General features: G+C 38.6%; 1 protein-coding gene across 1 annotated transcript in view; it reads right to left on the reverse strand.

Annotated features, from left to right (window-relative positions):
* Window positions 1-21558, reverse strand: part of GDPD4 (glycerophosphodiester phosphodiesterase domain containing 4) — a 141590-nt gene that overhangs the window by 89162 nt on the left and 30870 nt on the right. The window contains exons 3-9 of the mRNA XM_059399641.1: window positions 20283-20376; window positions 17825-17884; window positions 3281-3379; window positions 3117-3210; window positions 2240-2317; window positions 1320-1465; window positions 827-909 (exon numbers count right to left, since the gene is read on the reverse strand). Of these exons, the coding sequence (XP_059255624.1) occupies window positions 827-909; window positions 1320-1465; window positions 2240-2317; window positions 3117-3210; window positions 3281-3379; window positions 17825-17884; window positions 20283-20376 (654 nt within the window). The remainder of the gene's footprint in view (window positions 1-826; window positions 910-1319; window positions 1466-2239; window positions 2318-3116; window positions 3211-3280; window positions 3380-17824; window positions 17885-20282; window positions 20377-21558) is intronic.

Raw genomic sequence — 21558 nt, forward strand, 5'->3', positions numbered from 1 at the left:
AAACAATGAGGTAATATGTCCTCTACAGTCTACCAAAGCAGCCCATTACACATTTAGGGATCTCTATGATCCAGCCTCAGTGGGTCCTACAGCCATACCTCTTATTCACATAGCCTTCTCCTACCCCCAAAGCATATCACTTAAGGATTCCATACAGGTTAGCTTGCAGACTGTTGCCTCTCCATAGAATACCTTCTTTATTCACCTTTGATTGGTAAAATAATATTTTTTCCTCAAGACAACATAAACACAATTCTGAGGACACCGATCTTTTTCACACAATGGGCAGTGGTCTTTTCCTCCACTGATGATCCTCCACATGATCCCAGGGTCCTGATGTTCTACTGCATTTGACTTATTCTTCTCTGGAAGGAACTCACCACAAATCGTTTTATACTCTCTTTATAAACATGCTGTTTCTCCTTCACTGGCTAGGAACATCTATTAAGCAGGGCTACATCTTTTTTGCCTCTCTCTAGCACCCACAAAAAGGCCTAGAATATAGTAGGTGCCCAGGGAATTTAAAGTAGATTGCTAGGGTAGTGCATGGGGTTAAAATGTCAGCATGGTTTGCAATGAGCACAAATTTGAATTATGTATGGAAACTATATAGTGTGTATATTATTTATGAGACTATGTTTGAGAATGTAGGGGTACAGAAGTGTGGTTTGTAAAGAAGTGGTCTCTGTGTGTGCTCTGTGCATATGTGCCATACAAATATAGGAGAAACTTCCCGGGGCTTGTCCTCTCTACAAGTTGGGTCATACTGGTCATCTTCCATGGCATTGGTCTTATCTCTTCCCCATTTCAGCCCCTGCTTTCCTACCTTAATTGTACATCACTCTCCAGCCCCCAGGCCCCTTGTTCAACAGCTTTCTCAAAGGACATCATGGTATTCTCAGGCCCCAACTGTGGAAGAAAAAAACATCAACTGCTATTCCTCAGAGTCTCTCTCCTTGCCACCATCCCTTTAATGGCTGGGAGGGAGCCCAGTAACAAAGGGCTTTAGGAAGATGAGTTTGGATCCCTTGGCTCTTTGCGGGGGGAGGGGGGGGAGCTATTTTTTGAAGAGCCTGCCTATATTCTCCTCTACCCAAACTGATTCTGGGACTCTGCTCATCTGAGGTAATGTGACTGGGCACAGTACAGAAAGATAAGTTAGGTGACTTGGATTCAAATCCAACCTTTACAAATAACTCTTCATTCTTGTCATTTCCAGCCAAACCCTTTTCCTTTCCAGGGGTTGCCATGGTTCTGAGGTCCCATTCTCTCATCCACACACCCCATGTATATGCCTACTCAGCCATGCTCAGACCTACCATGGGTGCACCTCTATGTCCAAAGAAGTCTGGCTTGGGTCCCAATTTACCCTCCTCCTGAATGCAGGGAGAATGAATCCCCAATGGAATAACATAGAGACATAAAAGGATAAGGAAAAAAGGCAATCCAATAGCCACCTGTAGAGCTAAAAAAAAGTTGGGAGAGAGAGAAGTGAGAACAAAGCAGAAGTGGAATGGAAAACCATCTCAAGCAACTAACTATCCCAGCAGCTGTCAGTTAATACCCAGTCTATCAGTTTCATTGATTCTATGGACTAGCTCATTTACTATTTCTGTCACGTCCTCACTTATTTTCAGTGATTTTTAAAGTATAGGGTTATCCAAATACAAGCATTACTATTAAGAAAAAAATCACTGGAACTATAAATTTAAAAGGGAATGAACTGTGAAGGAAGTAGGATGAAGAGAAAATGTTAAGGAATATTTTCGCAGGAGGAAAAATAGTTTTGTAGGTTCTGAGAAAGCCTGTAAAGATAAGCCTAAAATGCCTGTATTTAAGAAATTGCAAAATAGTGGAAGGAGCACTAGTTGACAAAAATCTTAGTTCAAAGCCATAGTCTACCACTTTCTAGTCGTGTGACTAAGGACATGTTGCTTAACCTCTCTGAGTCTTCATTTTCTTCATTCTGAAAAAAGGAGCTATCTTTCTACTAAAACCTACCTCAGAGAATTGATATATCAACAGTGATGAGTCATAATAGGTCATCGATAAATATTAGGTATTTGCTCGTCTCTTTCTCTCTTTCTCACACACCCACCCAACAGCCTATCGCAGTATCTGTTATCACTGGTCATTCCCCCAACACTATTTTAGACCTCTGAGAATTTTACCCATTTGCATATTTTTAAGTTACCACTTATGCTCCAATCACTTGCAAATCTAGATCTCCAGCTCTAACCTCTCAACTTTGTGAGTGTATTACATCTCCTGGTTTTTTCTCTGTCATAATTTGCCATCTTGTATCTTCTGATTCTAGCTAAAATTTAGGAAATGAAAAAGAGTTCATTATTATCCCCTTTAAGATCCTGCCCCAGAAATATTGCCTAAAATTCACCTCATACACACATGTACAAGCACACAATGGCAAAAGTATCAATCCAGTCTTTCTTTTGCCTGCATCCTTGCACAATTCAGAAAGCAAATACTCCTTATTTAATCAAGAGTAAAAAGAGAGACGGTAAAGAAAGCAAGACCCTACTTTTTTAGTGAAGGTGCTGCAAAATAACTTTATTCTCAGAACAATTTGGTATACAGCTCTGATTCTTTTGTTTCCATATTAGGAATGGAGAGATCAGTGGCAGTAGCAGACATTTTCTGTTTCTGCTATGAGTCAGGGAGTCACAGGAGACTGCTTTGAATTACTAGGATGGAACGAGGGATATCTGGACCCATCATAAGTTTGTTAGTTGATACTAGCAATATTTGATACAAACTAAAGAAACTGTAACTTGTGCAATCACTTCAGTCAAATAAAATTAAAATATATCTCTATTCTCGCCCCACCATTCCCAGAAAATCTGTAACAACAAAGATAAAATTCTTATTTTTCTAGAAGAATCCCTTTTCAGAAGGACACCTGTTTGGCTAGGAAACTGCTGCGACAGGCCACATACGGTTGTGAGTTCGACCGCAAAAAGCATGTAAGAATAACAAGCTAAATGAATTTTGAAGTGGTATAGTGGTGGCTATCTACTAAATTTGCATTTTGCTAAGTGAAGTATACAAGCTAAAGTTAGAGATGAAATAAACAGGTAAGGTTCTACCACATGACATACCTTCTTCTTCCAAATGGATTAAGTAGAAGCCCACAGGCCAGGAAAGGATAACCATCATAGTTATGCCACTCAGGTGCACATAGGGAGCAAAGATCTGGGAGAAAGCCAAAAGTTAGGCTGACACATTGAGACAGACAGCGCTAGACCTATAGGATGATGCTTACCTGCAGTGACAACCCAGTAGTCAGCCACCTGTCCCTCCAGTATGTGAATAAAATCCACAAAAAAAATGAGATTGTCACAATCACTAGCAGAACCAGGACCTGGGGAAACAGAAAGAATCTCCTGACATCTAGGCACTAGGACTGAATCAGAACTGTTTTGGGGAATTACATGTGTGTCCCAACAACGGGACTTCATTTCCTCATCCTTTTACTCTGCCTGGCAAATCTTCAACATGGAATGGTTCCAATCACTTAACCACCTCTGTGTGTAAGTCTTCGCTGGACAGCATGGCCAGGGAAAAAATTACTCAGCTATGTGGTCTGTTGGCTTTAGTAATTTACCATCTCTAGCCTCAGCTGGGCCCTAAGCATTGCTTAGCACCTCTCACCCTACTTCAACAATGGCTATTACAAATATTCACTACTTTTCTATATGGCTCAATATATTCACAAGTAAACAGTATTCTATAATTGCCTTTTCTATGTTTTCTGCAACAGACTATAACATTCATGATATCAAGGACAATGTTTATGATTATATCCTTACTGCCTTGCAAAATGTTTGGCACACAATAGGCATCCAATAAATATTTGTTGAACAAAGGGGAACAGAAATCTGCCTGCCAGAACACTATATACTTCACAAAGAAAAAAACATTGAGACCAAGAAAACACAACTAAGTTTTCTCCTTTATTTTTTTAAAGATTTATTTTATTTATTTATTTATTTATTTGACAGAGAGAGAAAGATCACAAATAGGCAGAGAAGCAGGCAGAGGTGGGGAGGAAGCAAGCCCCCTGCTGAGCAGGGAGCCCGATGTGCGCCTGGATCCCAGGACCCTGAGACTATGACCTGAGCTGAAGGCAGAGGCTTAACCCACTGAACCACCCAGGTACCCAAGTTTTTCTCCTTTAAATGTATAATTTTTCTACATATGTACTGTGAGAACAGTACTAAAGAGTGTTTAGTTACCTCTTTTCCATTATCTATCTATTAAAGTAATTGAATCCATAATCAAAATTTATCATAAAATACCTCAATGGCTAATTTACCAAACATTTAAGGAATAAATATTTCCAATCCTTAACAAACTCTTCCAGAGAATATAAAAAGAGGGAACATATTCTGACTTGTTTTACATAGCCAACAAAACATTCATGCCCCAACTCAACAAGGACATTATGAAAAAGAAAAAGTACAGGCACACCTCAGACATAACTGTAGGTTCAGTTCCAGATCACCACAATAAAGGCATTATTACAATAAAGCAAGTCGATGAATTTTTTGCTTTCCCAGTGCATATAAAAATTATGGTTATACCATACTGTAGTCAATTAAGTATATAATTGTATTACATCTTTAAAAACAATGTATATACCTTAGTTCAAAAATATTTCATTGCTGAAAATTTTAACCCTCATCTGAGCTTTTAATGAATTATAATGTTTTTGCCAGTGAAAAGTCTTGCCTTAGTGTTGATAGATACTCAATAGATCTCAATGATCTCATCAGGGTGGTGGTTGCTGAAGGCTGGGATGGCTATGGAAATTTCTTAAAATAAGACTACAAGGAAGTCTGCTGCACTGATTGACTCTTCCTTTCATGAATGAATTCTCTGTAGCATGTGATGCTGTTTGATAGTATTTCACTCACAGTAAAACTTCTTTCAAAACTGGAGCCAATCTTCTCAACCCCTGCTACTGCTTTACCAACTAAGTTTATGTAATATTCTAAATCCTTTTGTGTCATTTCATCCATCTTCACAGCATCTTCAGCAGTGGAATCCATATCAAGAAACCACTTTCTTTGCTCATCCATGAGAAGTAACTGCTCATCCATTCAAGTTTTACCATAAGACTACAGCAATTCTGTCACATCCTCAAGCTTCACTTCTAATCCTAGTTCTCTTGCAATTTCCACCATGTCTGCAGTTACTCCCTCAAGTGTCTTGAAACACTCAGAGAGTCCTGTTCATGCTGATATTTTGACCTCTTCCCATGAATCACAGATGTTCTTCACGATATCCTGAAAGTGAATCCTTCAAGAAGGTTTTCAATTTACTTTGCCCAGGTCCATCAGAGGAATCACTATCTGTGGCAGTTATTAGCCTTACAAAATGTATTTCTTAAATAATAGTAATAGTTGGTAGTCAAAATCATCCCTTGATCCATGGACTGCAAAATGGATGTTGTATTAACAGTCATAAAAACAATATTCATTTTGCTGTACATCTCCATGTGAATTCTTGGGTGACCAGGTATATTATCAATGAACAGCAGTATTTTAAAAGAAAACTCTTTTTCAGAGACTGTCTTCCTTCCATTGGGTATTTTTCCCGCTTTGTCAAAGATTAGTTGACCACAGAGTTGAGTCCATATCTCGGCTCTCTATTCTGTTCCACAGGTCTATGTATCTGTTTTTATTTTGCTAGTACCATGCTGTCTTGGTGATCACAGCTTTGTAATATAGCTTGAAATCATAACATGATGCCCCCAGTTTTTTCCTTTTCAACATTTCATTGGCAATTTAGGGTCTTTTCTGGTTAAATACAAAATTTTATGATTGTTATAGCATTTTCAAAAGTACCATTGGGATTGGGATGACTTGTAAAGTATAGATTGAGCTGAATAGCATAGATGTTTTAACAGTGTTTATTCTTCTGATCCATGAGCATGGATGTTTTTCCAATTTTTGTGTCTTCAATTTTTTTCATGAGTGTTTTGTAGTTCTTAGATCCTTTACCTCTTTGGTTAGGTTTATTCCAAGGTATCTTGTGGTTTTTGGTGCTATTGCAAATGGAATCAATTTTCTAATTTCTCTTTCTATAGTTTCATTGTTCACATATAAGAAAGCAACTGATTTCTGTGCATTGATTTTATATCCTGCCACATTACTGAATTGTTGCACGAGTTCTAGTAATTTGGGGATGGAGACTTTTGGGTTTTCCACATAGAGTATCATATCATCTGTGAAGAGAGATTGACTTCTTTGCCAATTTGAATACACTGATTGCCATTTCTAGGACTTCTAGTACTATACTGAACAATAGTGGCAAGAGTGGGCATTCTTGTCATGTTCCTGATCTCAATGATCTCAAAACTCGCTATGGGTTTTTCACAGATGGATTTTATGAAGTTGAGGAATGTTCCCTCTATCCCTATACTTTGAAGAGTTTTAATCAGGAAAGGATGCTTTTGCATCCTTTTGCAAAATGGATGCTTTTGCTGTATCAATCGAGAAGACCATGTGGTTCTTCTCTTCTCTTATTTATGAGTTCTATTACATTCATTGATTTGCAAATGTTGAACCACCCTTGCATCCCAGGGATATATCCCACCTGGTGGTGATGAATAATCCTTTTAATGTGCTGTTGGATCCTATTATCTAGGATCTTGTTGAGAATTTTGGCATCCATCTTCATCAGGGATCTTGATCTGAAATTCTCTATTTTGATGGGGTCTTTGCCTGGTTTGCGGGTCAAGGTAATGTTGGTCTCAGAGAAAGAGTCTGGAAGATTTCCTTCTGTTTCTATTTTCTGAAACAGCTTCAGAAGAACTGGTATTATTTCTTCTTTGACTGTTTGGTAGAAATCCCTAGGGAATTCATCAGGTCCAGACCTCTGTTTTTTGGGAGGTTTTTGATCACTGCTTCAATCTCCTTACCAGTTACTGGTCTACTCAGGTTGTTAATTTCTTCCTGTTTGTCTTGGAAGTTTCCAGGTTTCTAGGAATGCATCCATTTCTTCTAGGTTGCTTAAGTTATTGGCATATAGCTGTTGATAATAATTTCTGATGATTGTTTCTATTTCCTTGGTGTTAGTCGTGATCTCCCCCTTTCATTCATAACTGGGAAAACTGAACAACTATATACAGAAGAATGAAACTGGGACCATTCTCTTATATCATACACAAAGATAAACTCTAATTGGATGAAAGACTTTAATGTGAGAAGGAAATCCTTCAAAATCTTAGAGAAGAACATAGGCAGTAACCTTTTCGACATCGGCCACAGCAACTTCTTTCAAGACACGTCTCCAAAAGCAAGGGAAACAAAAGCAAAAATAAACTTTTGGGACTTGATCAAGATAAAAAGCTTCTGCACCACAAAGGAAACAATCAACAAAATAAAGAGGAAATCCACAGAATGGGAGAAGAAATTTGCAAATGACACTACAGACAAAGGGCTAACATTGAAGGTCCATAAAGATCTCAAACTTAACACCCAAAAAACAGATAAGTCAAAAAATGGGCAGAAAACATGAGCAGACACTTCTCCAAAGAAGACATACAAATGGCTAGCAGACACATGAAAACATTATTTCAACATCATTAGTCGTCACGGAAATTCAAATCAAAACCACATTGAGATACCATCTTTCACCAGTTAGAATGGCAAAAATCAACAATGTAAGAAAAAACAAATGTTGGAAAAGTTGTGGAGAAAGGGGATCCCTCTTACACTGTTGGTGGGGAACACAAATTGGTGTAGCCACTTCGGAAAATAGTTTGGAGGTTCCTCAAAAAATTAAAAATAGAGGTACCCTATGACCCGGCAATTGCACTACTGGGTATTTATCCCAAGGATACAGATGTAGTGAAAAGAAGGGCCATATGCACCCTAACATTCATAGCAGCAATGTCCATAATAGCCAAAATGTGGAAAGAGCCGAGATGCCCTTCAACAGACAAATGGATAAAGAAGATGTGGTCCATATACATAATGGAATATTACTCAGCCATCCAAAATGATGAATACCCAACTTTTGCATCAACATGTTTGGCACTAGAGGAGATTATGCTAAGTGAAATAAGCCGAACATAGAAAGTCAATTATCATACCATTTCACTTAGTTGTGGAACATAAGGAATACCATGGAGGACACTAGGAGAAGGAAAAAATGAAAGGGGAGAAACCAGAGTGGGAGATGAACCATGAGAGACTATGGACTCCAGGAAACAAGAAGGAAGGGAAGTGGAGGGATGGATGAGCCTGGCGAAGGGTATCAAGAAGGGCACGGATTGCATAGAACACTGGGTGTTATACACAAACAATGAATCATGGAACACTACATCAAAAACTAATGATGTACTGGGGAGGAGCAAGATAGCAGAGGAGTAGGAGACTTACATTTCATCTGGACCCAGGAATTCAGCCAGATAGTTATCAAAATATTCTGAACACCTATAAACTCAATAGGAGATCAAGGAAACTAAGAGCAGCAATTCTATGAACACAAAAGTGACCACTTTCTGAAAGGCAGGATGTGCAGAGAAGTGAATCCAAGGTGATATATGGGAAGACAGACTGTGTGGGGCGGGGAGAGCCTGTGTCACCTGGCTACTAAAGGATAGAGCAGCGAAGCACAAAATCAGAACTTTTAGAAGTCTGCTCCACTGAGGGACGTCACTCTGGTGGCTAAGTGGGGGCTGAAGCCCTCTGTGTGATGGTGTGGCCTCAGGACCCTCAAGGTTATGGAAAGACTGAGGGTTCCCAAGTGTGGCAGGGCTCCCAGGTATCAAATCAAGGAACCCATCTGCAAAGATGGAACCAAGAAGTGGGCTCTCATGATCTGCAGCACAGTCGGCCTCTTTGAGCAGGGGCCCACCAGATCCAGGGAGACCCAACCCCCTTCCTCCACTGGGAATACACAGCAGGAATCTGCTAGGTTTGGAGTCAACAAATGGGGTCATGTGCCAGAGACAGAAATGCTCGGTCACAGGCTGGGTGAGTACGGAGTGTGGCCAGAGACCAGAGAGATAGGAGGGACTGACTGCTTTCTCTGAGGGCTCACTGGGGAGTGGGGCCTGAGTTCTTGACTCCTCCAGGCCAGAGATTGGGAGGTCGCCATTTTCATTCTCATCCTCCAAAGCTGTACAGAAAGCACTCAGCAAACAAAAGCTACCAGAGCAAACATGAGAAAAATACTTAGCCTGGCCCCTGGTAAGGATGTTGTAATTCCACCTTGGGCAAAGACATTTGAGAATCACTGCAAAAGGCCCCTCCCCCAGAAGATCAGCAAGACCACCCAGCCAAGACCAAGCTTATGGGTCAATGAGAACTGCAAAACCCCACACTCAGGGAATATAGCACATAGAATTCACAGGGTTTTTCCCCCCATGATTCTTTAGTCTTTCAAAGTTAAAATTTTTAAATTTTCTTTTTCTTTTAATTTTTCCTCTTTCCTATTTTAACCACCATCTTCTCAAAACCTTTCTAGAAAATCTTTTTGAATTTTCATTCTTAGAGTCATAGTCTATCCCTTCATTTAAATTAACCTTATTTTTTGTATACATATAAGTTTTTCTTTCCTTAAAATTTTGGGATACAGTTTCTTCTAACAAATGAAAATATACCCTAAATCTAGTGTATGGCTTTGTTCTAGTTACTGCCTGATAACATTCTCTCTCTTTTTTAAAAATATTTTTCTTTCCTTTCTCAAACAACTTATCAATTCCTTTTTTAAAAATCTTTTAAAATTTGCATCTTTATGGTCATATTCCAATCCCTCTTCATATTTACTCTTATATGAGTTTTTCTTTCTTCAACATTTTGGGAGACAGTTTCTTCCAATAGACCAAAATACACCCAAATCTAGTGTGTGGCTGGTTCTAGTCACCAGCCTGACCATCTTCTTTGTTTTCCTTTCTTTTCCTCCTGGTTGTGGGTCTCTTCTGATTCCTTTAGTGTTACACTGTTGGTGGGGAACACAAATTGGTGTTCCAATTGGGATCATTGTTACCCTTTTAGGATTTTGTCCCCTCATTCACCTATTCTTCTCTGGACAAAATGACAAAACAAAAAAGCTTATCTCAAAAAAAAAAAAAAAAAAAGAACAAGAGTCAGTACTTACTGCCAGAGACCGATTCAACACAGATATTAGAAGGATGTCAGAATCAGAGCTCAGAATGATGGCTCTAAAGATACTAGCTGGGCTTGAAAAAAGCACAGAAGATACCAGAGAATCCCTTTCTGGGGAAATGAACTAAATTCTAAGCAAGTTGAAGTTAAAAAAAAAGTTATTAATGAGGTATAATTTAAAAAATGGAGGCTCTAACAGCTAGGATAAATGAGGCAGAAGAAAGAATTAGTGATATAGAAGACCAAATGATGGAGAATAAAGAAGCAGACACAAGGAGAGATAAACAACTACTGGATCACGAGGGGAGAATTCAAGAGATAAGTGATACCAGAAGACAAAACAATATTAGGATAATTGGGAACAAGAAGAAGAAGAAGAAAGAGAGAGAGAGGGCCTGAAGGTATACTGGAGCAAATTATAGCACTCATGTGGGGAGGGAACAGGCAACAAAAATCCAGGAGGCACAGACAACACCCCCTCAAAAATCAATAAATATAGGTCCACACCCCATCATCTAACAGTAAAACTTACAAGTCTCACAGACAAAGAGAAAATCCTGAAAGCAGTTTGGGACAAGACGACTGTAACATACAATGGCAGAAATATTAGATTGGCAGCAGACCTATCCACAGAGATATGGCAGGCCAGAAGGGACTGGCATGATCTATTCAGAGCACTAAAGGAAAAAAATATGCAGCCAAGAATACTATATCCAGCGAGGCTCTCACTGAAAATAGAAGGAGAGAGAGAAAAAGCTTCCAGGACAAACAAAAACTAAAAGACTTTGCAAACACAAAACCAGCCCTACAGGAAATATTGAAAGGGATCCTCTAAGCAAAGAGAAAGCCTAAAAGTAACAGACCAGAAAGGAACAGAGACAATATATATATACACTTAACAGTCACCTTACAGGCAATACCATAGCACCAAATTCATATCTCTCAATAGGTACCCTGAATGTAAATGGGCTAAAGGTCCCAATCAAAAAACACAGGGTGTCAGAATGGATTTAAAAAAAAAAAAAAAAGAGCCAACAATACACTGTCTGCAAGAGGCTCATTTTAGATCCAAAGACACCTCCAGATTGAGAGGGAGGGGGTGGAAAACCATTTACCATGCTAACGGACATCAAAAGACAGCTGGGGTGGCAATCTTTTTATCAGAAAAATTAGATCTGAAGCCAAATATGATAAGAAGAGTTGAGAAAGAACACTATGTCATACTTAAAGGGTCCATACGACAAGAAGATCTAACAATTTTAAATATCTATGCCCCTAACATGTTTATATAAGTGCCCCTATATGCCACTTATATAAACCTACTAATAACAAAATCAAAGAAACACATTGACAATAATACAGTAATTAACAGGGGACCCTGTTAACACCCCCCTCCTCACTGAAATGGACAGATCGTCTAAGCAAAAGGTCAGCAAGGACATAAAGGCTTTGAATGACACACTGGACCAGATGGACATCACAGATACATTCAGAACACTCCAACCAAAAGCAAGAGAATACACATTCTTCTCTAGTGTTCATGGAACATTCTCCAGAAGAGATCACATCTTGAGTCACAAATCAGGTCTCAACCAGCACCAAAAGACTGGGATCATTCCCTGCTTATTTTCAGACCACCATGCTCTGAAACTAGAACTCAATCACAAGAGGAAAGTTGGAAAGAACACAAATACATGGAGGCTAAAGAGCATCCTACTAAAGAATGAATGAGTCAATGAGGAAATTAAAGAAGAATTGAAAAAAATCATGAAAACACAACTGTTCAAAATCTGTGGAATACAGCAAAAGCGGTCCTAAGAGGAATGTATATAGCCATACAAGCCTTTCTCAAGAAACTAGAAAGGTCTCAAATACACGACCTAACCCAACACCTAAGGAAGCTAGAGAAAGAACAGCAAAGAAAGCCTAAACCCAGCAGGAGAAGAGAAAGAATAAACATCAGAGCAGAAATCAGTGAATGAGAAACCAAAAGAACAGTAGAACAGAGAAACGGAACTAGAAGCTGGTTCTGTGAATGAATTAATACAACTGATAAACCCCTGGCCAGACTTAAGACCAAAAGAGAAAGAGAAAGGACCCAAATTAATAAAATCATGAATGAAATAGGAGAGATCACAACCAACACCAAAGAAAGACAAACAATTACAAGAACATACCACAAGCAACTATACACCAGCAAGTTAGACCATCTGGAAGAAATGGTTGCATTCCTAGTGACGTATAAGCTACCAAAACTGAACCAGGAAGAAATAGAAAACCTGAGCAGACCCATAATTAGTAAAGAGATTGAAGCAGTCATCAAAAATCTCCCAAAAAACAAGAGTCCAACACCAAACAGCTTCCCAGAGGAATTCTGCCAAACATTTAAAGAAGAATTATTACTTATTCTCCTGAAACTGTTCCAAAAAAACAGAAATGGAAGGGAAACTCCCAAACTCATTTTATGAGGCCAGCATTACCATGATCCCAAAACCAGACAAAGATCCCATCAAAAAAGACAATTACAGACCAATATCCCTGATGAACATAGATCCAAAAATTCTCATCAAAATACTAGTCAATGGGATCCAATAGTACCTTAAAAGGATTATGCACCACAACCAAGTGGGATTTATTCCTGGGCTTCAACATTGGTTCAATATCTGCAATTCAGTCAATGTGATTCAATTCATTAATGAAAGAAAGAACAAGAACCATACGATACTCTCAATAGATGCTGAGAAAGCATTTGACAAAGTACAGCATCCTTTCTTGATCAAAACTCTGCACAGTGTAGGGATAGAGGGTACACACCTCAATATCATCAAAGCCATCTATGAAAAACCCACAGCAAAAATCATTCTCAGTGGGGGAAACGGAGAGCTTTTCCCCTAAGGTTAGGAATGCGGCAGGGATGTCCACTATCACCACTGCTATTCAACATAGTACTAGAAGTCCTAGCCTCAGAAATCAGACAACAAAAAGAAATAAAATCATCCAAATTCGCAAAGAAGAAGTCAAACCTCTTTGTAGATGATATGATACTTCATGTGGAAAACCCAAAAGACTCCACTCCAACACTGCTAGAACTCATACAGGAATTCAGTAAAGTGTCAGGATATAAAATCAATGCACAGAAATTAGTTGTATTTTTATACAGCAAGACAGAAGAAAGAGAAATTAAAGTGTCAATCCCATTCGCAATTGCACCCAAAACCTTAAGACATCTAGGAATAAACCTAATCAAAGAGGCCAAGAATCTGTACTCAGAAAAATATAGAGTACTCATGAAAGAAACTGAGGAAGACACAAAGAAATGGAAAAACGTTCCATGCTCATGGATTGGAAGAACAAATATTGTGAAAATGTCTGTGCTACTGAAAGCAATCTACTACACATTTAATGCAATCCCTATCAAAATACCATCAACTGTTTCCAAAGAAATGGAACAAATAATCCTAAAATTTATATGGAACCAGAAAAGTCCCCAAATAGCCAGAGGAATGCTGAAAAAGAAACTAAAGGTAGCGGCATCACATTCCAGACTTTAAGCTCTATTACAAAGCTGTAATCATCAAGACAGTACGATACTGGCACAAAAACAGACACACAGATCAATGGAACAGAATAGAGAGCCCAGAAATGGACCCTCAACTCTATGGTCAACTACTCTTCCGACAAGGCAGGGAGGAACGTCCAATGGAAAAAACACAGTCTCTTCAACAAATGGTGTTGGGAAAATTGGACACCCACATGTAGGAGAATGAACCTAGACAACTTTCTCCCACTGTACACAAAGATAAACTCAAAATGCACGAAAGACCTAAATGTAAGGCAGGTATCCATCAAAATCCTAGAAGAGAACACTGGCAGCAACCTTTTTGACCTCAACCACAGCAACTTCTTGCTTAGACACATCTCCAGAGGCAAGGGAATCAAAAGCAAAAATGAACTCCTGGGTCTTCATCAAGATCAAAGGCTTTTGTGCAGCAAAGGAAACAGTCAACAAAACGAAAAGACAACTGGCAGGATGGGAGAAGATATTTGCAAATGACATAGCAGAGAAAGGGGTAGTATCCAAAATCTGTAAAGAACTTATCAAATTCAATACCCAAGGAACAAATATCCAATCAAGAAATGGGCAGAAGACATGAACAGATATTTCTGCAACGAAGACATCCAAATGGCCAAGAAACACATGAAAAAGTGCTCAACATCACTCAGCATCAGGGAAAAACAAATCAAAACCACAATGAGATACAATCTCACACCAGTCAGAATGGCTAAAATTAACAAGTCAGGAAACGACAGATGTTGGTGAGGATGTCAAGAAAGGGGAACCCTCCTACATTGTTGGTGGGAATGCAAGATGGTGCAGTCACTCTGGAAAACAGTATGGATGTTCCTCAAAATGTTGAAAATACAGCAACCCTATAACCCAGCAACCATACTACTGGGTATTTACCCTAAAAATAAAAATGCAGTGATCTGAAGGGGCATATGCACCATAATGTTTACAGCAGCAATGTCCATAGTATCCAAACTATGGAAAGAGCCTAGATGTCCATCAACAGATGAATGGATAAAGAAGATATGGTATATATATATATATATATATATATATATATACACACATACACACACACACACAATGGAATATTATGCAGACATCAAAAAACTGAAATCTTGCTATTTACAACGACGTGTATGGAAATAGAGGGCATTTTGCTGAGTGAAATAAGTCAATCAGAGAAAGAAAATTATCATATGATCTCACTGACTGAAGAATTTGAGAAACAAGACAGAGGATCATAACGGAAGGGAGAGAAAAATGAAACAAGATGAAACCAGAGAGGGAGACAAACCATAAAAGACTCTTAATTCAGGAAACAAACTGAGGGTTGCTAGAGTGGAGGGGGGTAGGAGGAATGGAGTGGCTGTGTGATGAACATTGGGGAGGGTCTATGCTATGGGGAGTGCTGTGAATTGTGTAAGACTGATGAATCACAGATCTGTGCCCCTGAAACAAACAATACAGTATACAGTAATAAAGGAAAAGTATCTGCAAACTGCAATAAACTGAAGCAGAGTGACATAAGGTATGCCTATACATGCCAATCTCTCCTATGTACAAAGATGCAGAAATCTTACGTTGCCTACTGAAAAAACAGAAGCATCCCAACATAAGGGTTTAATTGTCAAATCAGACTCATATGAATCTCATAGGATTCTATGATCTACTCAACACCAAACTTTTTATTAATGATTCAAAGGATACAGGCAATTAGAAAGTACATATAAAACATTTTCTCTTAGAAAAATGTGAACCTGTCAAATGCAGTTACTCAGAAAAATGTCCTTCCTCTTCTATTAAGATACAATCTGTTCTTTGGACTTTAAATGTGGGGTGTGGGTTTTTTTCATTGAAATATAGTTGGCACACAATGTTCCAAAAGTCTCAGGTATATAACATAATGATTGGGTAAATCTATGTATTATGATATGCTCACCTCAAGCTACCATCTATCATCCATATAACACTATTACAATACCATTGACTATATTCCCTATGCTGTACCACCTTTCATTTCTGTAACATTAATTCTGTGACTGGAAGCTATAACTTCCACTCCACACTCCATTACCCTCTTTTGGCTTATTCCCTCCTACCTCCCCTCTGGCAACCACCAGTTTGTTCTCTGTATTTTCAGGGTTTTTTTCTGGTTTTTGTTTGCTTACTTGCTTTGTTTTTTAGAATCTAAATACAAGTGAAATCATATGGTATTTGTCTTTCTCTGACTTATTTCACTGAGCATAATATTCTTTAAGCCCATCCATGTTGTTGTAAATATCAAGATCTCATTTTTTATGGCTGAGTAATATTCCATTATGTATGTATACCACATCTTCTTTATCCATTCATCTACTGATGGACATAGACTACTTCCATATGTTAGCTACCATAAATAATGCTGTGATAAACACAGGGGTTCATTATCTTTTCAAATTAGCATTTTCATTTTCGACAACTATGTTACTATGCTCACCCCAAGTGTAACTACCATCTGTCACCATGCAACATTACTGGAACACCGCAGACTATATTCCCTATACTGTATCTTTTAGTCCTGTGACTTAGTCATTTCCTAAGTAGAAGCCTGTATCTCCTGCTCCACTTTACCCATTTTGCCCAGCACCCCCCACCCCTACTCCCCTGCAACCAACTGTTCTTTGTATTTATCAGTCTGATTTTGCTTTTTGTCTATTCATTTGTCTTCTTCTTTAGATTTCACATGACTCTCAGTAGTGACTAACTGATCATGGTGTCCCAACTCCAAAACAGATGGTGATCTCAATAAGGCTTATTTTTTCACTTCTCAATCTATATTCTTTCCCTGTAAGATCTTATAACTTCAATTTTGATCTGTTCTAATAACTTTTAAATTTATATTTTCAGTTCATAGATCTCATTTGAATAGGAGAAAACTTAAGGGGACCACTCAGAGTTTGATATGTTCCTGGGTTTGGGAAAAACAAGATATGGTAACAAACCATGCCTGAAAAAAAATCTTTAGAAAGGCAAGAGGCTGGGGCTGGAGCTGTTCAAGCCCATAGCAGGACAAAATGAGGGAGGCTATGTTGGAAATGAGCTGCACGTTAGCAGATATTGGGGCACAGATGCTGCTTGCTGTGGAACAAATACAGATCCCTTGAGACACACCATTCTGGGGTCATTTTAAAGGGCTCCAAAATAAGGGAAGGTTGAAAAAACCTCAAGAAATTTCTGGGTGTATAGGAAGACAGATACTGACTCTACCAAGAAAGGTATAGTCAAAGTTCTCAGCAGAAGTCTCTGAAAATACACCTAGAAAAAGCCTGTTGGGGGGCACGTGGGTGGCTCAGTGGGTTAAGTGCCTTCCTTCGGCTCAGATCATGATCTCAGTGTCCTTGGATCAAGTCCCACATTGGGCTCTCTGCTCAGCCGGGAGCCTGTTTGCCTACCTCTCTGCCTGCCTCTCTGCCTACCTGTGATCTCTGTCTGTCAAATAAATAAATCAAATCTTTAAAAAAAAATGAATGAAAAAGTCTGTCAGATAAAAAGCCAACTGTAAATTTACCTGGTCCTGAAAGCATCAACCTCAGATGACCCTCTTGCCCCTCTTTGCGCAACTGTGTTCTTTTATCCTACTCCCTTTCCCCTGTGCCCTATTCTGGTGAAAAGAGAGTTAGAAGGACCATCATGCTCTATCACTGCAAGCTTCCAGGCCTGGGTCAGGTCCAAAAAAGGAGAGGAAAAATCTTATAATGTTGAAGATTTTGTTATTACAATGAACTGAAATTTTCAATGACGGAAATGAGAATGTTCTTATGACTATAAAAGACCGAGAAAGTAATGGAGTTTGCCTAAGATGTTACTTAGGCAAAAGGGGAATAACAGTCACAGAGCGAGTTTAACAACAAATGGTAAAAAAAGAAGAAAAAAAGAAAAATGAAGTTTGAGTTCAGTCCCTTCAGTAAATCAGTTACATCTGTTAGAAATTAAATTATTTCAGTTAAAGCAATATAAATAGATCTCTTCTTTCTAAGGGGAACAATGAAAGAAGGATGACTCTACTTAACACTGAGTGCCTGAGAGGCACAGTCAGTCATGGCCCAAGGTCTCCTACAAAGGTTCAGTATCCTACCTTATGAAACCAGTGCAGGTTTGGTTCATACCCTTCCCAAACCAACAAAAATGCAAGCACCTGGAAAAGCAAAGAAGAAAAAGGAGGTTATGTTGAAATCAACAAGTTACTCCCCAAAGCAGTGTTCTGTAGCTCAAAATTCCTTTCACAGTCCGGCACTACATTCACTTCTCGCTATGCCTGCACTTTGCAGCCTCTGGTTGTCTGCCATGAGGCTCCCCTGCCTGAGAAGTTCTCTCTCCCCTCACCACTGATGCTTCTTCAAAGGCAGTTCAAATGTCACCTCTATTTGTAACATTCACCGGCACCCCCAGGAAGAATTATTTTCATCTCTGGAATCTCATAACAATCACCACACTGATACACTTCCTGAGTTCCTACCAATTTCTTTTCCCCATGATGAACTATATTCCTGGTATTACTTAGACCCACTTGTGAAAGAAGGCAGAGGCCAGCCCTTCCAAGGGCTATTAAAAAGCTCTTTCTCGAGGAATCAGTGCCATTGTTACATCTCTTAACTACTGTTGTTAACCTGATATTTAGTCAATAAATCTTAATTAGATTTGAATCTACTCTAACCAGTCTAAAAGTCACTATGGAGAGGAAAACAAAATCAGAACCCTTAGATGCTCAGGATATTAATGAGAGTTGGAATGTATAAAGGTCTTAAACTTTTTATCAAAATAATTTTATGTATCTGATTTCATTTGTTCTTTATCCAGCCCAATAAAATACCATTTTTAAAAAATATTATCATTCTCATTTGAAAGAAAAGAAATGGAGGTTCAAAGGGTTATATGACTGACCAGGGTTACAAAGTAACCTAACAATAGAAATAGAACTAAGGTTTTCCTCTTTGTGCACTGTTGTTGTCCCTGTATGTATCCAAAAAGAAGTAGGGTAGAGTAGAAAGTCTGTTGTAGTTATAATAAACTGCCTTGTTGAAACACTAGAATTCATTCCCACCTTAGAAGCTAGCTATACCAGTTCATGTTCACTGTGTATAAGAGCAGTACAAGTCAGTGGTCAGAGTTTTGCCCAGAGCACATCCTTCATCTGCATTTTCCCCATTAAAAAGTTTCTAGCCACCCTCCCTGCCTATAGCCACCCTCTACACCACAATTTTCAGGACGGTTTTCCTAAAATAGAAATCTGATTAATGCCAAATATCTTAGCCCTATTTCCAGACCTTCCAAAATCTGTCACAAGCCCATCTTTTTAGCTGTGTTCCCTACATGCTAACAGAACTGACTTTGCCCTCTTATGTAGTCACATTCCAAATTTTTGTCATGCACCTTTGTCATAATATTCCACAGCCTGGAATGGTCTTCCCCCATCCCCATATACACGTGTCCAAATCCACCATCCCTTCAAGATCACACATCAGTGTCACTTCTTCCAAGAAACCTTACTTAATCCTCTTGGCTGTAAGTCACCTTTTCCTTCTCAGAACCCATGCAGAACTTTTTTTAGGTCTCTCTAATGACAAATACAATGTTCTGCCTGTGTTAGTTATTTTTATCTATGAGTTAGTTGCCCTACTAGAGTCTAAATTCATTGATTTAAGACACTAACTTCACGTCTCATACCTATCTCTTGGAAGTACTGTGCATGAAAACAGAAACTGCATGTTTTGTTGATCACTGTATACTCAGTGCTTATCACTCATACAGTGATTAATAAATTTTGTTGAAAAAATGCAAATGGCAATGGATTTGGTGGGTTGGGGTCTTCTGTATCATAAAAGAAATCAGTAAGGACAGTGAATTGTGAAATCGGATAAAGATATATACGTTCTATAGATAAGTGGGCACTGAAAAACTCCCATTACCTGAAAGTTATCCTCCCGTAGCTTTCCACTTCTACAGACTTTTCTCTTGCTTGGCCTGAATTTCTCATACCACACTATACTACTATGTCAGGCAATAGAGACAGGGTCACTCTTTGCCAAAAGACTTGCTAAAATGTACTCTGCACCTAAACTAGAGGACTAATAATGTTCATTTGCACCTTAGAATAGGTTTGAAAAACTAGCTAATTTATAAGGCTCGGAAAGACTGATTCTCAGGAGACAGGATATGAAATGAGGTAGTTCAATATGTAAAGGTACTGCTAATGTGAATCTGGAGCATTTAACGTAACAACATCGAGTAAACCATAAAATAGGTTATGAAACAAGATTAGAAAAAGGATGTTCTGCCACACTTTAAAAGGGAAGGTTGTAAAACAGATGGTCTAACAGCGCAAGCCTTTCTTTCCTCCATCCATCCTTTGTGCCTAAGATTCAAGTAGCTGATGTAAACCCCAACTCTGCTAAGACAAGAGTGATCTTAGGTTATGAAGGCTCCCAGCACCTACTGGATGCCATCCCAGACAGGAGCACCTCACAAGGCTACTCAGGAAGAGAGTAGGAGAAATGCAAAACATTACTCACCAACCGCAATGAAATATTACTCACCACCAGCAATGTACTGTAGGCAGCCAGGATCCCAAATAAACTCAGCAAAACAATGGACCAAAAGAACCAGTATCCTGTACCTAGAAAAATGACCCTGCAAAAATGTGTTTCAATCCTTAAAACATAGCAGAAATTAGTAGTGTCTGTGTCAAGGGTGGGGAACAAGACTGGACTAAATAAAGCATAAGAAAATGGAAGAAGATAAGAGAAGCAATCTGGGAACATATCTGTGAAAAGTTTTGGAGATATTTGGTTGAGAAGTTTTAACTTTATCCTAGAGGCAACTGGGTACTTTACTGGGGGGAGGGGTCTGTATTAGTGGTAGGATTTTTTAAAGTTATTTAGAATATATACTCAAAAATTATGTCCTCTTCAAAAAAATAATAATACAGAAATTCTGGAAAGTCAAAAGAGAAAAAGTCATCCATAAGTTCACCACCTTAATAAAACTGGTACTTTCCATTTTGGCAGTTTCTTTGACCATTTGCATATGTTTTCCATCATACTTGTAACCATAGTTATTGTATTAATTGCTCTATGCTAGAGCTAAAAGATTTGGGCCTTTTAAAAACAGTTCAAGGGGCACCTGGGTGGCTCAGTGGGTTAGGCCTCTGCCTTTGGCTCAGGTCATGATCTCAGGGTCCTGGGATTGAGCCCTGCATTGGGCTCTCTGCTCTGTGGGGAGCCTGCTTCTCCCTCTCTGCCTACCTCTCTGCCCATTTGTGATCTGTCAAATAAATAAATAAAATCTTTTTTTAAAAAAACACAAAAACCGTTCAGATGTGTTCTGTTCTGAAAGTAGATTATGAGAGATATGATATGATAATGATTTGCCAAGAGAAACAGTGTTATACTTGGTCTAGATATTACATGTCAAATAATTTAGACTCATTTCCATATAACAGAAATTACCTTCTCTCAATATAAAACCTAGGGAAATTATATTTTAATACTATAAAATATAGATTAATGAACATATAACCACATTAAAAATAACAAAGGAAATTCTCTTTGGTCAGGGCCTATAAGACACACCCAGAAGAAAGAAACAGGCAAGTAGTCACCATATTGAGAAGTATCACAAACCAAGACACCGGGAACAGCATTTGGTAGAACGTGAGCTTATAAGCAGAAATCAGAAATCATCAACAAACGAATCCAATAAAGCTGACAAATAGAGTAACTTGCATCCAAGAAAACAGAGCAATAGAGCAATCATAAAAGAATCACAAAACAAATATATTTAAGAATTTTAGAGAAATACAGGAAGGACTAA

This window comes from Mustela nigripes, chromosome 1 (genome assembly GCF_022355385.1).
Source record: "Mustela nigripes isolate SB6536 chromosome 1, MUSNIG.SB6536, whole genome shotgun sequence".
NCBI classification, from domain to species: domain Eukaryota; kingdom Metazoa; phylum Chordata; class Mammalia; order Carnivora; family Mustelidae; genus Mustela; species Mustela nigripes.